General features: G+C 38.2%; 2 protein-coding genes across 2 annotated transcripts; one reads left to right on the top strand and one right to left on the bottom strand.

Annotated features, from left to right (window-relative positions):
- Positions 1 to 1,601: 1,601 nt before the first annotated feature.
- On the bottom strand, positions 1,602 to 16,157 carry LOC134756033 (nucleoporin Nup188). Its single transcript, XM_063692804.1, has 16 exons — positions 16,021 to 16,157; positions 15,730 to 15,943; positions 14,259 to 14,866; positions 13,924 to 14,047; positions 13,520 to 13,633; positions 10,655 to 10,954; positions 9,607 to 10,115; positions 8,982 to 9,162; positions 8,509 to 8,761; positions 7,748 to 8,040; positions 6,794 to 7,084; positions 5,182 to 6,582; positions 4,401 to 4,519; positions 3,923 to 4,136; positions 3,534 to 3,737; positions 1,602 to 2,251 (listed from the first exon to the last, which is right to left on the bottom strand). Exons 1-16 carry the CDS (start codon positions 16,038 to 16,040, stop codon positions 1,667 to 1,669), a joined length of 5,430 nt encoding a protein of 1,809 aa, XP_063548874.1. The 5' UTR covers positions 16,041 to 16,157; the 3' UTR covers positions 1,602 to 1,666.
- A 1,110-nt stretch (positions 16,158 to 17,267) lies between these two features.
- LOC134756032 (adenylate kinase) lies at positions 17,268 to 19,396 on the top strand. The gene is made up of 4 exons (XM_063692803.1): positions 17,268 to 17,344; positions 17,491 to 17,618; positions 17,815 to 18,051; positions 18,849 to 19,396. The coding sequence occupies exons 2-4, from the start codon at positions 17,517 to 17,519 to the stop codon at positions 19,236 to 19,238; spliced, it is 729 nt and encodes a 242-aa protein (XP_063548873.1). The 5' UTR covers positions 17,268 to 17,344; positions 17,491 to 17,516; the 3' UTR covers positions 19,239 to 19,396.
- Positions 19,397 to 21,038: the final 1,642 nt, after the last annotated feature.

The raw sequence follows: 21,038 nt of genomic DNA, 5'->3' as shown, positions 1-21,038 counted from the left end.
GAAATCGCGAAAAAAATAATTACCCTCTCATAGAAAATGGACCAGCCAAAATGTATGAAATAGCCATATTTTTTTTTTGGCGATTTCGGGGTTGGTCCCATAGTAAAAGTTGCTCAGTATAATCCCAAAATCTCCCTGGCAATGGGAATACACATATTTTTTGGTTACCCTGTTCCCTGTATATAAATAGATTTTTTGATATTTTTATTTTTAGTTTTAATCATGTGTCGATAGATGGCAGTGAATTTACTGTGGCTACAAAATTTACTATTACCATGAATCTAGTATAACTGGATCGGTCATGGGGAGTGGGGGAAAATGACCGAACGGGATAGTCTTATGTATCTTTCAGTAGGAGTAGCAAAGAAAGCGCTGTTATTGTTTGTCCTTGTCATAGTTTCACTTTTCCACCGCTGCCACAACCGAGGTTGTGGCAAACAAATAAATACGTGACATGTCATGTTTGTTCGTTGCTTGTTTAATTATCGTTGTTTTGTATGAAATTGTGCTTTCTCTTATGAAATATAGTGATGGTTTGCGTTTTGAATGCTTGAACTTTGATAAAATACTGGTGAATTGTTCTGTAATCGGCTGTAATAGCCGCTCTGAGCAAAAATATGAGATCATAACCTTTCACACGTAAGTACGGTATTTTACACCTTCCCCTTAACGCAATATGTGAGAATAACATCGTAAAATTACGTTACACTCAAAGCAATGTAGAATCAAACGATTTCAATAAAAATATCACAATTATTTACGCAAATTAACAAAACATTATTTGTAAAATTATCCGCCCAAATTACGTAGGTAGGTAGGAGTCTGAGGTCAGCCATTTTTAAACTTCTTCTTAATTTAGCTGCATAACAATCATGTTAGGGATACCAGATGAAAATATCATAATTTTATGGGTAATTTTGACCTCGAAGTTTTTTCGTACTTCTAATTCCAAAAAATAAATAAACAAATGTTGTGAAGATTAAATGTGGTGTAAATTAATTGGTGTGATTGCGATTTGTGATTTCTTTAAATTAAAACCCATAATACATTTTATTTTACGTTTTATTTACTAAACATGTTTAGTTTTGTACCACCTGCGCGAATTATAGGAGGTATTTCATTGTTTATACGCCTAAAAAGAACGGCCCATTGACATTTTATTTAACAATTTTTTAATACCGTCAAACAAGCTAACTTTGCCTCCAGGGTAATCGCTCCAACGTGATATCAAATATTGGGGTAATTTTTACCAATATGGTATCCCCACGTTTATGACGTCATCTATGTCTATCCCTTACGGGCGCACGCGTATAGCTGGTCTATGTAATGCTAGGTCTATGACTATTACAGTACCGCTCTTTCTTATTAATTATCCTCTTTGGTAGTACACTTTTCGTCAGTAGCGACACTTGTGACATCTGGTGTCAAAAAGCGGTTCTGATAGTTTCATTACTTGTCGTTAGATGTCGACTACGAAATAACTCGCGTTTTGTTAAGAAAACTGATGTATGGAGTTACCACTCTTTCTTTACTTATATTTCTCTATGCTGACTAACGCTTCTTGCCAAGCTATAATATTAAAATAAAAAAACAACAACACCGATAGTCAAAAAGGGGTTGTTTAATTGATAAAAATACAATAAAAGAATACTAAACACAATTCACATTACAATTCATTCTGGCAAATGTAAAGGAAAACAACTGACATAAAATGGAAATAATCCTCATCGTTATTGATCTGTACGTCTGTGAGATTAGAATACACCGATTCGATTGCTTCTAGCGACGTTTCTAGGCTTTCGTCGCTTGTTGTTGTTTCCGCCCAGGACACTCGTTTCGAGCTTCTGGAGACTTCTTTCTTCTTGTCAGGGGCGGGAGTGGAGTGTGAGACGGGGGAAGGTTCCTTAGTAGGTGTTTGAGCGCATTTGTCTAAGTAATGTTTTCTTAAAATATATTCACGCATGGAGTCTTGAGAGGCGCGCTTGGGGGGTGGTGGAGGGGGGAGGGATTCCTCGTCCATGGTCGGGTTTCTTTCCCGCTGGACTTCTTGGATTCTCTTGAACTCTTCCTCGTTGGCGGGTAGCGGCCACGCGCCGAGGTGGTTGCGCGCGAGGTGCGAGCGGGCGTGGGCGCCGCAGAGGATGCGTTTGCGGACGAAGTCGTGGAATAGCGCGAGTTCGGAGGCGAGCTCGCGGCGGACGTGCTGCTTGTGCCGGGACGGCACGTTAGGGTCGCGGACTACTAGGAGCGCCTGTGAAACATCACGATTTAAATAAACTAGGAAGAACAGCGGGTTGCGGTTTTATTTTTTATTATTTATTAAGAAAGTGTATGTAACATTAGGTACAATTGTAGTTACTAATATTGTAGACTTACAGTTTCCTTCTTGTCTATGATATTGTATATACTTGCTACATCCATGAGTCTAAAACTTATTAATAACGGCTTTTGGAGAGTCCGCGGTTGCAAGTCCGCTTAACTAAGAAAAAAAAACTGACAAGGAAACCTACCCAACTCTCCGGCTCCGATTTGATTTATTTTTATATACTTATGTTATAGAGTAGCTTAAAATAACAAACACGTATTTTGTTTTAGCTGCCCAAACTCAACCTATTATAGGGAGAAACTTATTGTCCTCCAAACCAGAGATGAGCAAAATTTATTCAAATGACGAATAACGAATAAGAATAACAAAATTATTTGCGAATGAAGAATAAAATTGACTTTAAGGTTAACTGGAAAAGAACCCTCAAAGGGATAAGTTCGCCTTTGTACATCATATTATTTGTACCATGTAATTTTTAATATGTATTTTTGTATAATTGTTTATTGGAATACCATATTAACTTTTTTCGGTTTAGAAAGATTTGGTAACTGTGATCACTTGATCAGTGCAATGCACTGCAACTAAATAGTTACTGATAAATATAAATTATGCGTTGTTGAGATTCGCTCTGAAGCAAACAAATGATAAGAAAATTTGGTTTTCTCACTTTTATAGCTATCTCTTCTAGGCACAGCTAGAAAGTTACTAACTTTGTGTGCGTGTTCACGCTAATCCTTTGTTTATTATACTACCTGTGCTTATCCTTTGACCCTGAACAATCTTTAATGTGTCAGAACAAATATACAGCAAAAAACAAGTCATATTAAACGTGATATTATTTATTTGAGTGGAATAAGCCAAAAAACTTAAATATTTTTCGTGGATTTATTCGAATGAACTAACGAATAGATCATTCGTCATTTGAAAAGCGGTCGAATGATTTATTCGCAGAAAAATTATTCGCGAATAAATCATTCGTGAATAAAAAAATAGTGAATTATTGTTTATTCTAATGATTATTCTGATAAAAAATATATTCGAATAATGCCCATTCTCTGCTTCAAAGTACTGTAGGACAATTTCTCCCAATAGGTTGAGTATGGGCAGCTAAAAAAATACGTGTCTGTTATTTTAGACTACTCTATACATATATAAAAATAAATTAAACCGGAGCCGGTATAGGTTTCCTTGTGAGGTAGATCGGTACCTGTGAAGCGGCAAGCGTTGCGGTGGCCTCCAGCGCGCCGGCGACCAGCCTGTCGTTGAGCAGCGGGCCCACGCTGGTCTGCGACGAGATGCTGGTGAGGGACTCGCTGCGGTTGGCGCGGCGCGGCTCGCCCGGGCTGCAGGAGCAGGCGCGCCGCCGCCCGCGCGGGGAGCGCGCGACGCTTGACTCCTCACTGTGGTACGCCTGAAGAATTTTTTTTCTTAGATACTGTTCAGTAGACAAACTTAGCTTCAAAGTTTATAATAAAAGCAAGTGCGGCTATGTATAAATCTCCGTGAAGCTAGAATATGTTAATACATGTGATTCGCCAATCTTCCTGCGCCCAAGAACGTAACGTCACGTTCGAAACGTCGACAGTAAATACTTACATGATTGAGCGACCTCGTCAACATGCACACGGCCGCCAGCAGCGTGCCGAAGGTGAGCTGCGGGCACGGCTCGTACGAGATCTTGGGCGCGCCGAAGTGGAGCTCCACTAGCGGCTGCCAGCGCTCCACGTCCACGGGCGCGGCCAGCAGGGCTAGCAGCGATGGGCTGAACGAGTGCAGGCATAGGGTCGCCATGTGAAGGATCTCCAGGATCCTGTAGAAAAATAATGCGTTCCTACAATCAGATGTGGCTCAGGGTCAGGATGGTTGTTTTAGTGATAGATGTTTCAAGTGGAAGACGACTTAGTATACATTTAGAACTTAATCTAGTGTAGGTATTTATCACTTTCGCACCGTAGTCGGCGATAATAACTTTTCACCAACTGGATAGTTAAGTGGTAAACTTACAACGAGATGAATTATTTTTATGACAACATAAGAGATGAGCCCTATCTTCGCCATATTCCGGTTCTGTTACCTGTGTAGGATGGTCGGCGACTGCTGGTTCTCGTCCAGCGGCGGCAGCGCCGGGTCGGAGGAGCGGCGGGAACGGAGGATAAGCGTGACGCACTGGTACAGACACGCGCTTATACTCCTCTGTATAAAACATAATCTCGTTAAAAGCTATTGGCAGGTTTAGATATTGGCAGATTTGACTGAAGACATTGTTGCACGAAGTTACAGTTTTCGCATTTTAGTGGTTTCAGAAAACTTCACGATTTACTTTAGTGTACTATCATCCACTGTTAACTAAAAATACGTAATTATTATTGCAAAGACAGTGCAAGAAAGTGGAACGGACTGTAAATTACTAGCAAAGATAGATAATATAACTCCGTAATAGATGGATACAGTCTAAGGAAATAACGTGCCTCGAAAATCACGGAAATTTGATTCTCGATCAGATGTCGCTACTACCTTTGCCCTACTCTCGTATAGAGGGCGTTGACGGTTTCGTTTGTTATTTAACAATTTTAACGCATATCAGTGACAGAACATGGGTCAAAATAATAAAAGTAATAATGCAAATAAAAAAAATCATTTATCCATATTTAAATACAATTTATCGTAATTTTATAAATCTTCATTTTTAGTTTTAAAGTGTGTCGATAGATGGCAGTGAATTTACTGTGGTTACAAAATTTACTATGACAGTACCGCTCTATAATATTATATCCTCTTTGTTACTAGTCATGTCATAAACAAATTCAGAATTATTTGGATATAAGAAATCAAATAAAAGCAGTAAGAAATCTCACCATAATAGCCATCATAGAGTTGATATTCTCTATACGCCACCTCGACTCGTATTTAACCAGTTGCACCACCAGGTTCAGGGACGAAGCGCACAAATTTAGCGCATCCAAATTCACAAACTGCCGAGGAAGCAACACGGCTTCTACTAAATGCTCCAAGTGTACGCCCACGAAGGTTATAGCATCCCCGGCGAAGAACTGACCATGCTTCATTACCATCATGGAAATAAAGTCCAAACTGTGTCCGTATACACGCCACCACTCCTCGGGTTTCCATGACCCGTTCTCGAATTTAGGAGGAAGTAATTTCAGCCATAGGAATTGGTCGACATCACTCATTAGTAGTTCATTAGCGAAAGGTCCTCTCGCGTATGCTGTTAAGCATCGTAAAGCGGCTAAACAAGTGTGGTAGTGCCTGCGATTGTGTAAGCAGTTTTGAAGGCAGCAAAGCAGTTTGTTGATGAATCTTGTGGATTGGAACCATTGCGGGAGACCAACTGACATATTGTCGTAAAGTTCTAAGCATTGCTCGAGCATGGCTAAAGAGAGTACAACAGTAGGGATTTCCTCACTCTTTTCCTTTAGTTTAGGCGCCGATTCTTCTTTCATATCATTGAATAGTTTCTCCAGCTCCAAACTGTTTATGTTAGTTACGGATCTGATGACGCTTTGCGCTATGTCACTGTTGCCTTTGATCTCATAATCTAAGGTACTAATCGCAACAGTTCCTATGGACAAAATAGCGCGAACGGCCCGAGGATGAAGACATTCGTACACTATTGCTGTATTAGTGAGCAAGTTATCTATCTGCTTAGCGCTCGCCTTTCGGTTTTCAAAGCAATCTTCCTTCCAATTTGCAAGCATGATGACATACAACTCCGCTAATATAACAACGAGTCTTCCATCTTTAAGTTCGTCAAGTTCGTTCAAGAGTGCTGTCATGCAGGGGGCAACCATTTTAGCTTTATGCGCGATATTTAAACTAAAAGGCAGACATTTACAGAAGATGGTGGTGAAATCTTTCCAAGACGTCAAGAGTCCCAGCCAAACTGGTACTCTATCGACCATTTGCTCACCCTCAGTCCTACATTTGAACGAGAAAATGTAGCCAATCCACGTATCCAGATAATTATTGCTCGTATCGAAGAACTTTTCGAGCATGTCCTTGAAACCAGACTCATATTTTTCTCGCGAGACAAACAGCTCTATGCCGAGAACGTTGAATATTTGCGCGTAAGTGTTGAGCCCGGGTTGAATTTCACTGAACAGTGGGCTGGTCATGTGTTCCCAGAATTTTGGGTTTTCGCGTAGTTTCTTTATTAGGATTTGCATGTTGTTTTTCCACAGAGCATGGAATAGGCCCATGATACATGATAGCAATGGGCTGTCGAGTAGTTTTGGATCCTGGAAAATGTAACCAGAATTAGTGTTGAAAAAGGAATTTCGACCGAAGGAGCTATTTATACGGGTTATACCACAATGAAGAAAAGAAAATAGTCGAGTATTTAATATGACAACCGAATTTTTAATTTTTTGTTAAGTAAATTTTTCAAGCATTTTCTATAATTCTAGGGCACAGGTGAAGTTGATTTACTTTAGGCAAAACATTACTTACAGCCTTAACAGTCCCAAGATAATCCGCCATGTAACTCAAAACGCCCTCCACGCTTTCATCCTGCTTAATCTGAACTTTGTCATCCTTGCCAGTCGTATCCATCTTCTCATGGCTAATATTGAAGAAGGCCTCGGTCAAGCCGGGCTGGTTGGCGATGCAGGTGGTCACGAACTCCAGGATGGCGACCTTAAGCTCGGTGGTCTCGTGCTTGTCGCTGAGGCGGTCGAGGAACATGACGCGGACCTGGTGCGCCGTCATGTCGAGAGCGGCGAACAGGGACATTTGGAAGCCCTGAAATATTTAGGAGGGATTACACATACAGCTACTGTACCCAATACTGTATTGTTACTGGGCCCAAGACAGAGCGGCTTGGTGAGCACCGGTAAAGTGTTCACATTCGTCACGTCCCTCAGCCATGAGGATACGGCAAGGAAGAGAGAGAAATACAGTTATGAACAAGGGCCTGACACTCTTTGATAAAGAAAGATAGTCTTATTGCGATTCCTATAAGAGCTACTTGTATATACTATGTCTATGGTTATGAATAAAGAGTTATATGTGACTTTTTAACCAAAAGGTACCACATTGTCGCTAGTCGATAAGGTTTATTTCAAATCGCACTTTATTGACAGCCGACAATAAGTACCCTTTTGGTTGAGAATGGCACATATGTAGGTTGTCATAGAGATGTAGTCTAAAAAAACTTGTAGCCGGAGTTTGACAGCTGAAGTAGACGGCGGTTGATTTTTACCGCTGAATTGCTTGCGCAAAATAATTCCAACTAATGCAACGTTTTATCCTTGGTTCACTTTTCAAAGATGCAAAAAAAATAGAAATTCAGTTTGCATCTCATTTATCAGGTAAGCTATAATGGGAGTCTTTTGAACGATAAAATTAACAGTTTACAGCGGTACAACTTACTATCCTGATAACTATACACTACGCGCTACTTACATGAGCAAACTTCTTCAACAACCGAAAAGCCAATACCGGCAGGCTCTTATTAAACGCATGGTTTATGTAACTGGCAACCCTAGGGACGACTCTCAGAGCGCCCTTCTGTGTGTTCTGAGCGAACACTAAATGCTCTAGGGGTGTCACTTCGCTCGCGGATGTGACGGTTGATTTGAGCCGTAGCGCGAACATGATGATGGCGACGCAGCGTTGGACGGTGGTTACGTGTTGTGTACATTCGCCGCTCGTCCAGTTCGTTTCACCGTGCATCATGCGCTCAAGTTGGCTGTTACCTGCAATAAAAATATTTGTCTAGTGTCCATAGTTTGTCAAGGGACTGTCTCATTTCGGGCGTAGACGTAGAGAGTATGACTGTCTTTGTCTTGCACTGGTGCTGGCGCCCAGAAGAAGGGGATGAATGTAGTTTTTTTGTTATTATTTACTGACAAGATTTGCTTGACCAACTATATTTAATATTATCGGACTAACAATTTGACAATTTAAGTAATATTTTCTGACGTTGCTTCCACTTAATATTAGGTATGGAATAGGAGCTATGCCTTTTAAGTGGAGTTGTAAACGCTCAGTCACTTCCTAGCGTGCTATTTATTTTACCACATACAAAAACACACCGCGTTGTCCAAAGACTGACGGGCCCATAGACTTATAATTAATTTCATTTCTGGCCACACAATTGTCAATTGTACCACTTGAAGAATTTGAAGCACTGAAATACCTATCCCATTTTTGACAAATCTTACCAATTGAAACAATCTTCAGGAGCTCCAATGCGTTCTCTGTATACAACAAACTAAACACACAGGTATCCTTGGCCACACTGCGGTTGGTCTGTTGCAGCAACAGATTGAGGAACTTGGAGCACAGGTGCAAGAGCGAACGGCGTTCCCGCGCGTTACTGTAACGCCACTCGGTAACGCTGGGGAACACTTCGCGGAGGATCAGGACGACGCCGGGGAGGATGATTTCGGAGGAGATGCGTTCGTCGTCGCACATCTGAGGAGGATTTTTTTTATTGAAAATAATGTTACTGTTTGCTTGTGAAATATTATTTCAAACTTGCAATAAAGGTCAATTTAAACAGGAACCAAAATGTCTGCCTACTTCTGTCTCAACAAGTTATAACGGAATAATTCTAAGAAGAAGACTTGAAAATTCATTATTTCCACAATAACAGTTGACTGTTAATTAGTGTGTGGTCACGTGGTCAGTGTACCTCGTGGAATGTGCACAGCATCTCAATGTAGGCCTTCAAGAAGCTGTAGGAGCCACTGGGCTGCTCTAGAGTGACGAGGTAGGCGCCCGCAGCGGCCGAATCCAGACCTTCACCGGCTGCGTATCGAGCAGGGGACAATTGGCGGTTTATTATGCGTGGAAGAAGACCAGTGTTTATCAGCCTAAAAAAAAGGATACGTAAATAAGTAGGTCAAAGCAAACAACTTTAATTATGGGACCGACCGTGAGATTCTGAAAAACTTGGCTGTTTTGGTCGAAACATGTATATTAAACCGTTTTTTTTTTGTAAATACGACCATTTTTTTGCGATATTGTTTTTGTCCCATGGTAAAAGTATGTTTAGTATGATTTACTTCTTCAAATATATCTAACCATTGAAAAAACACTTGGTATTTTAAAATCGAAAATCTACTGATACGAATCAATCGTTAGAGAAAATATTCAGAATAACGTATTTAATTACAATGTATCGACGGCATGTTTTAGGCCTCTGGGTGGTTAGAGGTTTAAATTATAAAAATAATTTAATATTTAACGAAAATAACTATAAAGCTTAACTGTTTTGGAAACGTCATAATCAAAAATTAGTATTAGTAGGCACTCACCGCATATGAATCTCTTTAGGGAACAATGGTATCAACGCCGTACACGTCTCCAAACACTCCACCAACAACGACAATGGCGGCGTTTCCGCCTTCATAAACCGCACTAGCACATCAAAAACACCTTCACTCGGCTCTACTAACATCTTCGGAATCTCTTTATACTCCACTAAAGCTTTTAACACTCTTTTCAAAACCTTAGTGCCTTCGTAAACTCTTTGCAACGTCATACTAATATCATGTTGATGATGTCCTTTTCTGTCCAACGCTTGTTCGATTACTTTATTCAACACAGTCCAGTAGCTATAAGGAGTTCTGTAATGTATCATAGTGCCTTCTTTTCTCTCCATGATAGTGGCTTTAGATCCGGCCTCGATGCGATAGGTTGGGCCGCCTAGTGGGTAGTGGTCGCGGCCTATGACGGCCTCTTCGGAGTTCATAGCCATTATTGGGACTGTGTTGGGATTGAAGATTTCGGTGTAGACTGGTAGGCTTTTCAGTTCGGCTACGAGCTGTAATGTAGAGAATAAGTATAAATACCTACTCATTCATACCTACAAACATCTTTGTTCATGGTCAAAATTAAATTAATTAATGCCCATTGTTCAAAAGCTTATTGAAACATACCTACAGAAAAGGTTAAAGAAAGAGAAGAAGTGTGTATTTATGTTAGTCACAAAACAATTTGAGTACACTGAAAACATCTTGAGAGAGGTAAGATAATGGAAGGTTACGAGTAGTAGTGCTTTAGTAGATGTTTTAATCAAAAGTGGGTAGATCGTAGATCTGCAATGTCTGTTATATAGGTAGACTAGCGACCCGCCCCGGCTTCGCACGGGTTACACGAAACTTATTTTATGCACCTAAACCTTTCTCAAGAACGACTCTATTGATTTAAATCCGTTCAGTAGTTTTTGAGTTTATCGCGAACATACATACAGACAGACGCGGCGGGGGACTTTATTTTATAAGGTGTAGTGATGTAATGTCCAATTTGTAGCTATGATCAACATTAAAGAATTTAATAATTATTTTTTATTGTCATACTTACATTTCTTACACTATTCACCCCACCCTTCGCCAGTCCAGCTGACAGCACGCTCAACGAGCTAAAATTATGAGGGAAAAACTCCAGTGCCGTATTCCATAGCGACACAACACCATTCCCCTCTTCCTTCTGCGTCAGCTTCCAGAACTCAGTGGATAGTTCTTCTGTCTCTAGCAATAGGGAGCAAAGTGGCATGACCCCGGGCTGGTTGCTGATGGTGCCGTCACCGTCGAAGCGGTCGCATAGCTCGTTGAGGAAGCGAAAGGTGTAGCTACGGGCTAGCGAGGCGCATGGAGATCTATCCTGTTGCATAAAGACAACCATTATGGTCTTAATACTTTAATAATTAGAGATTTAGAAATTTTTGAAGCAGCGGAAATCCTACACAATACACAAACCAAGCTGCTTCACATTGCAATTTCCTCACTCTGCTTGCCTGCCTACAGCGTGTTTTTTAGTCACCTGTAGGCCGAGCACATGATTGGCGCGACAGTATCTCGCCGCGAGATAGACTACCCGTCTTTTACTAACTGTATGAATTAAAGGGGGACGGGTAGTCTATGTCGCGGCGAGATACTCTCGCGCCAAGCATTTGCTAGCCCGGCTGAGATAATTTACGCTGCGCTGGCTGTGAATTCATATGGGGGGTAGGTCATACAGAGCAACTATTACTATGAGACCAACCCCGAAATCGCCTAAAAAAAAATCGACCCATACAAAATATCAACATCTGGCACAAACAGAAACAGCCAATTTTTATCGCGATTTCGAAGTTGGTCCCATAGTAAATGATGCTCAGTATGACCTATAAACCCCGTAAACTATTGCAGGTGACTAAAAAAACACCCTGTACAAACTATGCATGCATTATGTAGTGAGATATTCAAGTAGGGTCTATTTAAAATATTCAGAATTACATTAGCGAGGCAGTTCATAATATATATTATATTTTGTATTGTGTAAACTGTACAACTCTATTTATTCCAACTTTCTTAGTAAGGGGCTAAGGGGACTTAAGTTAAGATGTTTGATAGTGATGCCATCTATTAATAATGAAGATCATGTTGTAACATGAAGGTCTCCAATAGGAGTCGGCGATTTTAACATTGACAGATCTTGTGGAAGCCATGTTTATAATGCAGAAGAAAAGGGCTATTAGAACAGTAGTTCGCATTCCCCAGTATGAGTCTTGTAGGGAATATTTTAGGCAGCTTAAGATATTAACAGTGCCCTGTTTGTACATTCTTGTTCTTCTCACGGATTTTATGAAGCATTTAAAACACTACGAAAGTCAGAAAGAGCAGGCCAGAATGTCATCTAGAAGGAAAGACATACAAAACAAGATAGTGCCAAGACTAAATATTATGAAACACGCGGCATGTTATCAGAGGTTCTGCTTGTTCAATAGCATCTCAGTATAAACAGGGCAAAGTATGTTATCTTCATACAACGCACCGCGCGCGACTTGTATGTGTGCGCGACTTGTATCTATGGTCGCCGCACGCACACTTAAGAGGCCGTATTCGATTTTGTAGCAAAAATTTAAAATTGATAGATTTTATCGTTGAAATTATACACGTTTTGTTACGTATTAACTAAATAACAAGTATTGGTTTCTATTAGCACGTCTTCTCATCTTGCCTTTTAATAATGAGGTCGCGAGCGTGCGTCACCGGTAATATATGAAGAGAAGGGGCAGTTTTTAAAAATTCATCAAAAAATTATGGTGGTAAGTTATACAAATTGATGTATAAGAATAGTTTCAGCAAATGTTGTAGATTGTTTAAGTATCAAAATTATGTTGAAATTAAGCCGATTTTCAGAGAAATTGTCACTTGTTTTGAAGTAATTTCTGGAGAAAATTGAATTCGTTTAACTTTCATTTTCTCGAACTAAGTCATATAACAAAAATGTAATCTGATAAAGGTCAAGTACAGAATATGTGTAATACTAATTTACCATTTTTAGCAGTCCAAACTTTATGAAATTTACAAATAAGAGCGACAAAATCAGTGCTTTACGCGCGTTTACCTAAACGTCCATTAGAAAAAAAAATCATTACTAATTTAGTGAGACTGTTTTTAAAAAAATTGATCTGATAAAAGGCAAGATAAGAAGACGTGCTAATAGAAACCAGTACTTGTTATTTCAATTAGGTAACAAAAGGTGTACAATTTCACCGACTAAATCTATCAATTTTACATTTTTGCGACTAAAATCGACACCGGCCTCTTAAACAAAATCTCGACCCGCGTTTCTCAGTGCGCAGGTCGAGATTTTGTTTGAGTGTGCGTGCGGCGACCGTAGATACAAGTCGCGCACACATACAAATCGCGCGCGGTGCGTTTGTATGAAGATAACATACTTTGTCCTGTTTATACTATGTAAATAGTCTGCCATTACAATATAAAACTATTACCAACCATCGCGTTTTCAATGCAAGACTAAAGGAGTTTCTTTTAGAAAAATGTTATTATTCCGTAATATATTTCATAAATGATAAAAATAATTAGCTAATTATGTACATTATTAATATGTATATTTTTTTTCTTGTAGTGCCTGTATGACAAATGATTTCATTAATCTAGGAATGTAAGAATTGTAATATTTTTTTATTGTATCTAATATTTTATTGATTCCATATTTGTAATTGTTTTTTTTTGTAATTATTGGTTAATTTTATTGCTTGTAAAAATTGACATGTAAAAGTGCCCCTGTGCCCTATTTGCTGAATAAATGTTTCATGTTTGATTTTTTTATATTTTATAATTTAATGTTAACTAACATTGTAAAATAGAAATAGAATGACATTCAAACTCAATGTATATTGTTAGTGAATAAATAAATGAATGAATGAATAATACTTACAGAAAACACAGGGCTGCTTAGCATTGCATGAAGAAACTCAAATAGCCGCATTTTGAGGGCAGTTGCACCAAAGTGGTGATATTGGCTTTCAAACAGTTTTGCATGTTCATTGCTCTGAAATAAAACAATAAAATCTATTAATTCAAATTTCTGTGGAATTATATGATCAAGTATGCCACATCTAAAACACTATTTATTTAATAGATTGAAGAGTCAAAAGGCCAAAAGGTTTACTTGATAAATGGTGGATAAACAAGTATATTATGTATTTTAATATAATAATAATAATAAATGTGTTAAAGTAAGTGCTGATAAAGCTAAGTAATAAACAATGATTATGAGGAAATTAAAATTTCTTTATTTGATGTAGTGACTTTTCATAGTTATTTTAAATAAATATTAACCTGCAATAAGAGTAACATCCAGGCCATTAGCATAGGGCTGTGCTCCGGACTAAGTTGCAGTTGTCTGAGTTCAGATTCTACTACTTCTTTTGTTTTGTTAATCCATGCAGGCAACTTGTCTTGGCTGAAAACAACAAGTTAATTAACCCCAAAACTAAAAAGGGTCTAAATTTGCTAATGAATAAGTTTTTGCCAAAAATGTCATTTTTGGTACAAGCTTTTATCGCTGACTACACTTATAGCTTGGCGCTATACAGTATAGCGCCTGGATAAAGTCTAGACTATACTTACTAGTTACTTATATCCAGATATTTCTATAACAGTTTTCCTCCTACCTTTTGTCAACCTTGGCAAGCATCACCATGAAAATACAAGTCTCCAGATACATCAGTCTCATGCAGAGCTCCTTGTGCTCTTGCTCCAACAACTCATTGTATCCCAAATTCTTCCCAAAATTATGTTTCTTATACAGTGAAAACAGTTTTATAAAATCTGCATCAGTAAATGGCTTTTCAACAGCCAACAGCAGTATGTTCTGTAATAAGGCAACCTTCTCTCGCAGTTTGAACTCCGCCCATTCTTGCCTAACCGTGTCACTGGAAAATTCATTATGTATTCTTCTTGGAGGCGGGGCCGTATACAAAACCTTCTCAAACTGGTCTATTAAAGATTCCCTCAACTTATCCAATCCTATGTCATTGATTATTTTACTGAATTGTGCTTGATATTTGTGGCTTCTATCATCTTTGTGTTGCAATATATACTGCAACAACTTGAGTAGGAAAAGTCTCTCTGCATAATAGAAGTTCCATATGTTGGGCAGTAGAAAAGTGGGGCGAGTGTCCACAAATGCAACATTCTTAAGAGCGTTTGCTGTTGTGCCGTAAGATATGTCACAGAGATAGTGCTTTAGTATTTCCCATATTTGAAAACAATCTACATCCTGAAAATAAAGATAATATGTAAGTGTAAACGCTATGTAAACGAAGTGGAACGTAGAATTCAGAAAGCTTGGAACTCATATTGGTCACACAAACATATTTTTAAATCCAAATTAGATATTACACTAAAAAAAAACAGCTATCGACACTGTAGTGACACCGACCCTACTTTACAGATGCCAAACATGGGCGATAAACAAAGAAATTATTGACAAAATACAGAAGTTTCAAAGAGCCATAGAACGAAGCCTACTCGGTATAAAAATAAAAGACAGGGTAAGAAACACTGATATTCGTAAGAGGACAAATATAATGGACGCAGCGGAAATGGCATGCCGCCTCAAATGGCGATGGGCCGGACACACAGCGAGAGCGAAAGACGACCGATGGAGCAAAAGAGTTCTACAGTGGTACCCACCAGATGGCGGGCGAGGGCAAGGTCATCCGCTCCGCCGCTGGCGAGATGACATAACCGAGCAGGCAGGCATAGCCTGGGCCAGTCTGGCCGCCGACAGAAAACTATGGTGTAACATGGAGGAGGCCTACGTCCAAAAATGGACAAACCCACATAAAAATACTAGTTAGTAAAACTTAGTTTTAATTTCTTTTCTCTGTAACTTTTTAAAAATAATATGTATGTAAACTAAATTTTTTGTAACACTTATACTTGGGAAATAAAGGCTTTTATTATTTATTTATTATTATTATTAAGTGTAAACTTTGGTAAATTTATAGTAATTGCCTGGACTAAAAAAGAACACTTACACTAACCCTTTACTTTCACCCTTTGTACTTCCATTACTGTAATTTATTTTTGTAAACCTGTGTTGTGTACAATAAAGTGATTACTACAACTACTACTAACCATATAATTCTGTAACGTGTGCACGACATTCAGAAGTGAAGTTTGATCAGCATGTTTTGTTTGCAGCTGTGCATAACCTTCTTTCTTCCAAGGTTTGTAACTTGCTAGGCCCTCTCGTAGTGCGTCGATTATCTCCTTTTTGTGCAACACAGCTGTCAGTTCCTCACTCGATAAGCTATTTGATGTTGTCCATCTCCAAAGTTGCTTCCAGTAGCTGAAAAAAATTACCTCTTAGTTTCGGAAAATTTTCAAGGAGCACGGACCGCATAAACAGTCGTTGAGATTACTTACCAAACTGTGGCGGTAGTCATGATGTGAATAATGATTTATAACACCTTACAACAATGACTGCACAATAAGATGAATAATTCTTAACAAAATCTATTTACCGCCACATATTTAGGTTAGCTTTAACAACATTAACAGTGTTGCCAACTCGGAATTTGAAAAAATGCCAGACTTATGTCTAAATGCCATGCCAGAAATATGCTAAATAATTTTGAAATGTGCTAAAAAAGATGCTAAAATATTATAGGTAACTAAAAACCGACCATTATGACATATGACATGACATTGACTATACCATAGATAACACAAAAAGATTAGTGGGTGTAGACGAGACAATTTTTCGCACAATCTGATTGACAATTTAATTGGTAACGCGTATGAAAAAAAGGTCGCGGTGCGGTGCGGTAGTCTGTTACGACTTATTATAATTCCTCGTATGCATGGAGACTATATAAAGGAGCCAAATCTCTATGTATGAAAAGTGTCCATCAAAAAACAGTAATTAGGCGGCGCCACCATACACCGAAATACTACCAAAAACAACCTACGTAATTTGGTCGGGTTATTTGTTGGTTCATGTTCCCAAAGCCTAACTAGCGCCACCGGAGAGATTAGGAACTATTATTTAAAGCTGAAAGCGGTCACTTTTGCAACAATTCTGCCATAAGAGATTGGCATCCTTTCTATACCATCCATACTCGTATGTATAAAATTTCCTTTGGCGGTTGTGCCATGGATTGTCTATCACTGCCAAGTAGGTTTCAAACTTGGCTTAGGGACATAATCACTTGATTCACTAAATTATGCTAAAAAAGATGCCAGATGCTAAATGGAAATTTTCGATGCCAGAGAGTGTGAAATTATGCCATATCTGGCACCAATTATGCCAAGTTGGCAACACTGAACATTAAACATACCATGATACCACAGATAATTGAGATAATGTTTGACATTTAAAGATTCAAAATTTCAAACTGTCAAAATAACCGTTTGAGCTTCAGAAGTAACGCGATGGAAAGTGAGTAAAGTGCAAAGAATATAATACTCACTAGTAAAGTGGCGTACCATTTACACATGATCCATTCAGTATATCATGCAGCAATGATTTACATCAAAACACAGATTTACATAATATATAATCATATCTTAAAGTAGTTTATTTACTTTATTTTTGTTTTGTGTAATTATATAGTTTTGGGCTTTGGCTGTTCCTTGAGGATCTCAAATGGTGCGAATCAAAATTAACAGTTGATTTTGACGTTTATCGACCGACGTCACCACATGTCGGCGGCATCAATCTTTCGCCACTAATTATTTAACAAACTCCGTAGGTACCTAAGTAGGAGTGTATACTTTTAATTCAGATAAAGGATAGAATAGTGCGCTTGACGATTTAGCCGGCGCTGGACGCTTGCGGTCGACTTACTCTCTATATTTATTGTGAATACTTTATAAGGTTTTTTTTTTCTATAGGGCCTAACTGAAATAACTCCAGCGTTATGGCACCAGCAGCTGCTGCAGTGAAGCCCCGGCCCAATGATGACCCTATTGGTATCAGGGCAGTGCTTCTGGGGCCACCGGGATCCGGCAAGGGCACTCAGGTAAGCTTGGATACATAATAATAATCACTTGTGCTCTTTGACCTTCATTTAATCTCATAAATATCGTTCGTCTGTTACAAATAACTTGGTACTTGAATTAATGGTGTTACGTTATCAATGTTATCATTACATAATTATTACTATCTCATGTTTGTTTATGCAGTATAAAATATTTACATATTTTTTTGTTTTGTAGGCCCCAAAGTTGAAAGAGAAATACTCTGTCTGCCACCTCTCCACTGGTGATATGCTTCGCGAGGAGGTTTCCTCGGGTTCTGAGCTCGGACGTAAGCTGAAGAAGGTCATGGATGACGGCAAACTGGTGTCAGATGAGTTGGTTGTGGACATGATCAACAAGAACCTTGATCAGCCTGAATGCAAGTATGGGTTCCTGCTGGATGGCTTCCCTAGGACTGTGCCACAAGCATCAAAGGTGAGATAATATTAAACATTATCTTGTTGTTATGGTTACAGGAAATACAATGCTGTATCAGTATCATGAAAGTATTCGCTCCATGCAAAGTGGGTGGTGCGTTAAGCGGGAAAACATAATTTTTGACATTAAATGTGTTGATTAAAACTTGTGAATGAAGGCGGTTAAAAAGGGCAAAGTTTTTATACTTGCAAGCATCATACGTATCCCAAGGAAGAGGATCACGAAGTGGGCCATCAAAACATAATACACATACATTTTTTCATTGAATTTGTAATGAAACAACAACAAAGAAAATGATTTTTACTATTATCAGTAAAGCAATACCAAGTGTATTTAACATTAAAAATCAAAAGTTTCCGTTAAGTGCATTAATTAAAGTAAATATTTTTTAGGAATAATCTTTATTTTGTTGCGCTCAGTAGTTCGGGCGATTTTCTGCAACTCAACAACCGGCACCTAATTTGCGTTTGTTGTGCTCATTATTTGACAGCGCCTACAAAGTTGCAAACGCTAGGCGGTGCTGCCATCGTGCACTGTCCCAATACAATAATACAAATGACATTGTATTATCATGTAAACAATGTTAGTAGATGCACTTCTCTGAAAGTGAACTTATTGGTGTCCAGTTTACATTATATAATTCTTATTCTATGCTTTTCATTGATAATAAATTGTTGTTGTAACCAGTTATCAATAATTGATACTTATTTTTTATCTGTCATTTAGGCCACATCAGTGATTAATTCATGTAACTACTAGTCATTATCTTTGACACACTTTTATCTTTCTTCCAGCTTGATGAGTTATTGGCGAAAAGAAAAGCAGAGCTAGATGCAGTCATTGAATTTGGTATTGAGGATAGCTTGCTGGTGCGCAGGATTACCGGCAGACTGATCCACCCAACGAGTGGCCGCAGCTATCACGAAGAGTTCCATCCCCCTAAGAAACCAATGACTGATGATGTGACCGGTGAGCCCTTGGTCCGTCGCTCTGATGACAATGTTGCTGCTCTTCAAAAGAGGTTAGCAACATACAACAGTCAAACTGTGCCATTAGTCGACTATTACATGCGAAAAGGACTTCACCACATAGTGGATGCGTCCAAGCCAGCAGAGACCGTATTCAGCAAGATTGACAATATCTTCAAAACCAGGATCTTCAACAGGCAACGGGCAGCTCAGTAAACATAATCACTATACATATTAAGGAAAGGTGTTGTACAAATCTCGTTTTTTATCTTGTCATGGTTTTGACTGGTTGAGTTGCTGTATTTTTGAATTTTTTTATATTTGATCTTCTATAGGGCCTATTTTGTTTTGAGCAAATACAGTGGATTTAAAATCTTTGAACATTGTGTTTGAATATCTTATTTAATTATATACCTATCTAGGAACAATGTTGCTTCTAAATTCACTAGAAGTATGGGTATCTGATGTATCTATCTATACACACACACACAAATGTCTCGTCATACCTAATATTTTATGAATAATATTGATATGCAGGTTTCGTTGGAAAATATGTATAGGTAAACAAGTTAAAAAATAAGACGCTTATTATTCCGTAATACTTTATTCTTGATAACATAATTTGTTTTGTCAGGCGTTGATACAGTTAATACATAGTATTTCATTATCATAAGCTCGATTAAAGGCATACCAACACTGAAAACTCTGCCCAGATTGCTTATTAACACTTCATAAATAGAGCAGATGCCCCAGTTTTGGCCACCTTAGCACCCTTTTTGGTCAGTTAAAATTTTAATAAATAGATAACTATCATATTTAAATAATCCATTTACCATTGTATAAAACCAATTAGCATAAGTTTTAAATGAATAAATATTATCTTATCTTGTCTTATCTAATCTCTTTTTTTAGTAAAGTTTTTAAAGCGTTTGTAAGGTAACTAATTGAGTATGTAATGATATATAACGGATAAATTTATTGTATATTTAGTTTAGACAATAGATGGCCAAAACCGAGCTAGTGGCCACAACCGAAGCATCTGCCCTACTTAAAACTTTGATATTTAAGTTGGTAACGAACATAGGTTCTGTAGTACATAGATTATGTAAAAAATCCTATTTCAACGTGTAAACTACTCTAGAAACGACTATTACAAAATGTTTCTACCCACTACTAGGGATGTGCCCTAAATACTAGTCTACTCGTAGGCATAAGTTTGTCAGCCAAATGATCAGGTCAAGCTAAACAGCGTGAGCCAAAACAATTGAATGAATCAAAGTGCATGGAACACACATTTGTTCGTAAATCTTACCTTTTATTTTCAACCTAATATCTACGTTAATAAGGTCGATAATATTTTTGTGAGTTTGCACGCATATTGCTTGTCGTGGGAGTAAAGCGTTGCTATGTTTAGTTCATTGTAGGTAAACGGTAAATGCTGTCTCGAATGAGCGCGATTTAAGTCATAGAGACTGACTTTTAAAAGTTTGCCAAAGAAGGTTTCGTGAATCCATTAAATTAGAAGACTGCCTTCGTTTGACCATTATTACAGAACAATATTTTGCATATTATGCAATAAACATGCTATAAAAGAAAGTAGCTACATACCGATCGTTGTTAAAAAATAAATCGTGTTTTAATGCGATGTTTAAGCAGTCAACTAAGTAGATTGATTATAACTCATGCAACGCCATTTAGTAAAACAGTTACGATGGAATTCTTATATGATTGGTTATAGTGTAACTTACAATAGGGAGAGTCAGGGGAAAGGGTAATTGATTATTTCATAGATCTTTTAAAAAGAGTAATAGTCATATAAATCCTACGAATACGAGTTAAAACGGTATATGAGGATATTAAAATGGTTAATTAGTATAAAAATCACTATGAAATTCACAGCCGTTACACAATATTTGCACTTTGAAACATGAATTAGGGTATTAATTACGGCATTATGCAGCTTTAACATTTCCGTTAGTCTCTAATAGTTGCGATGTAAATGGTAAAAGCCTTATT

The sequence above is a fragment of the Cydia strobilella genome, chromosome 3 (assembly GCF_947568885.1).
Source record: "Cydia strobilella chromosome 3, ilCydStro3.1, whole genome shotgun sequence".
In the NCBI taxonomy this organism is placed as follows: domain Eukaryota; kingdom Metazoa; phylum Arthropoda; class Insecta; order Lepidoptera; family Tortricidae; genus Cydia; species Cydia strobilella.
This window is presented reverse-complemented; position numbering and strand designations above follow the sequence as displayed.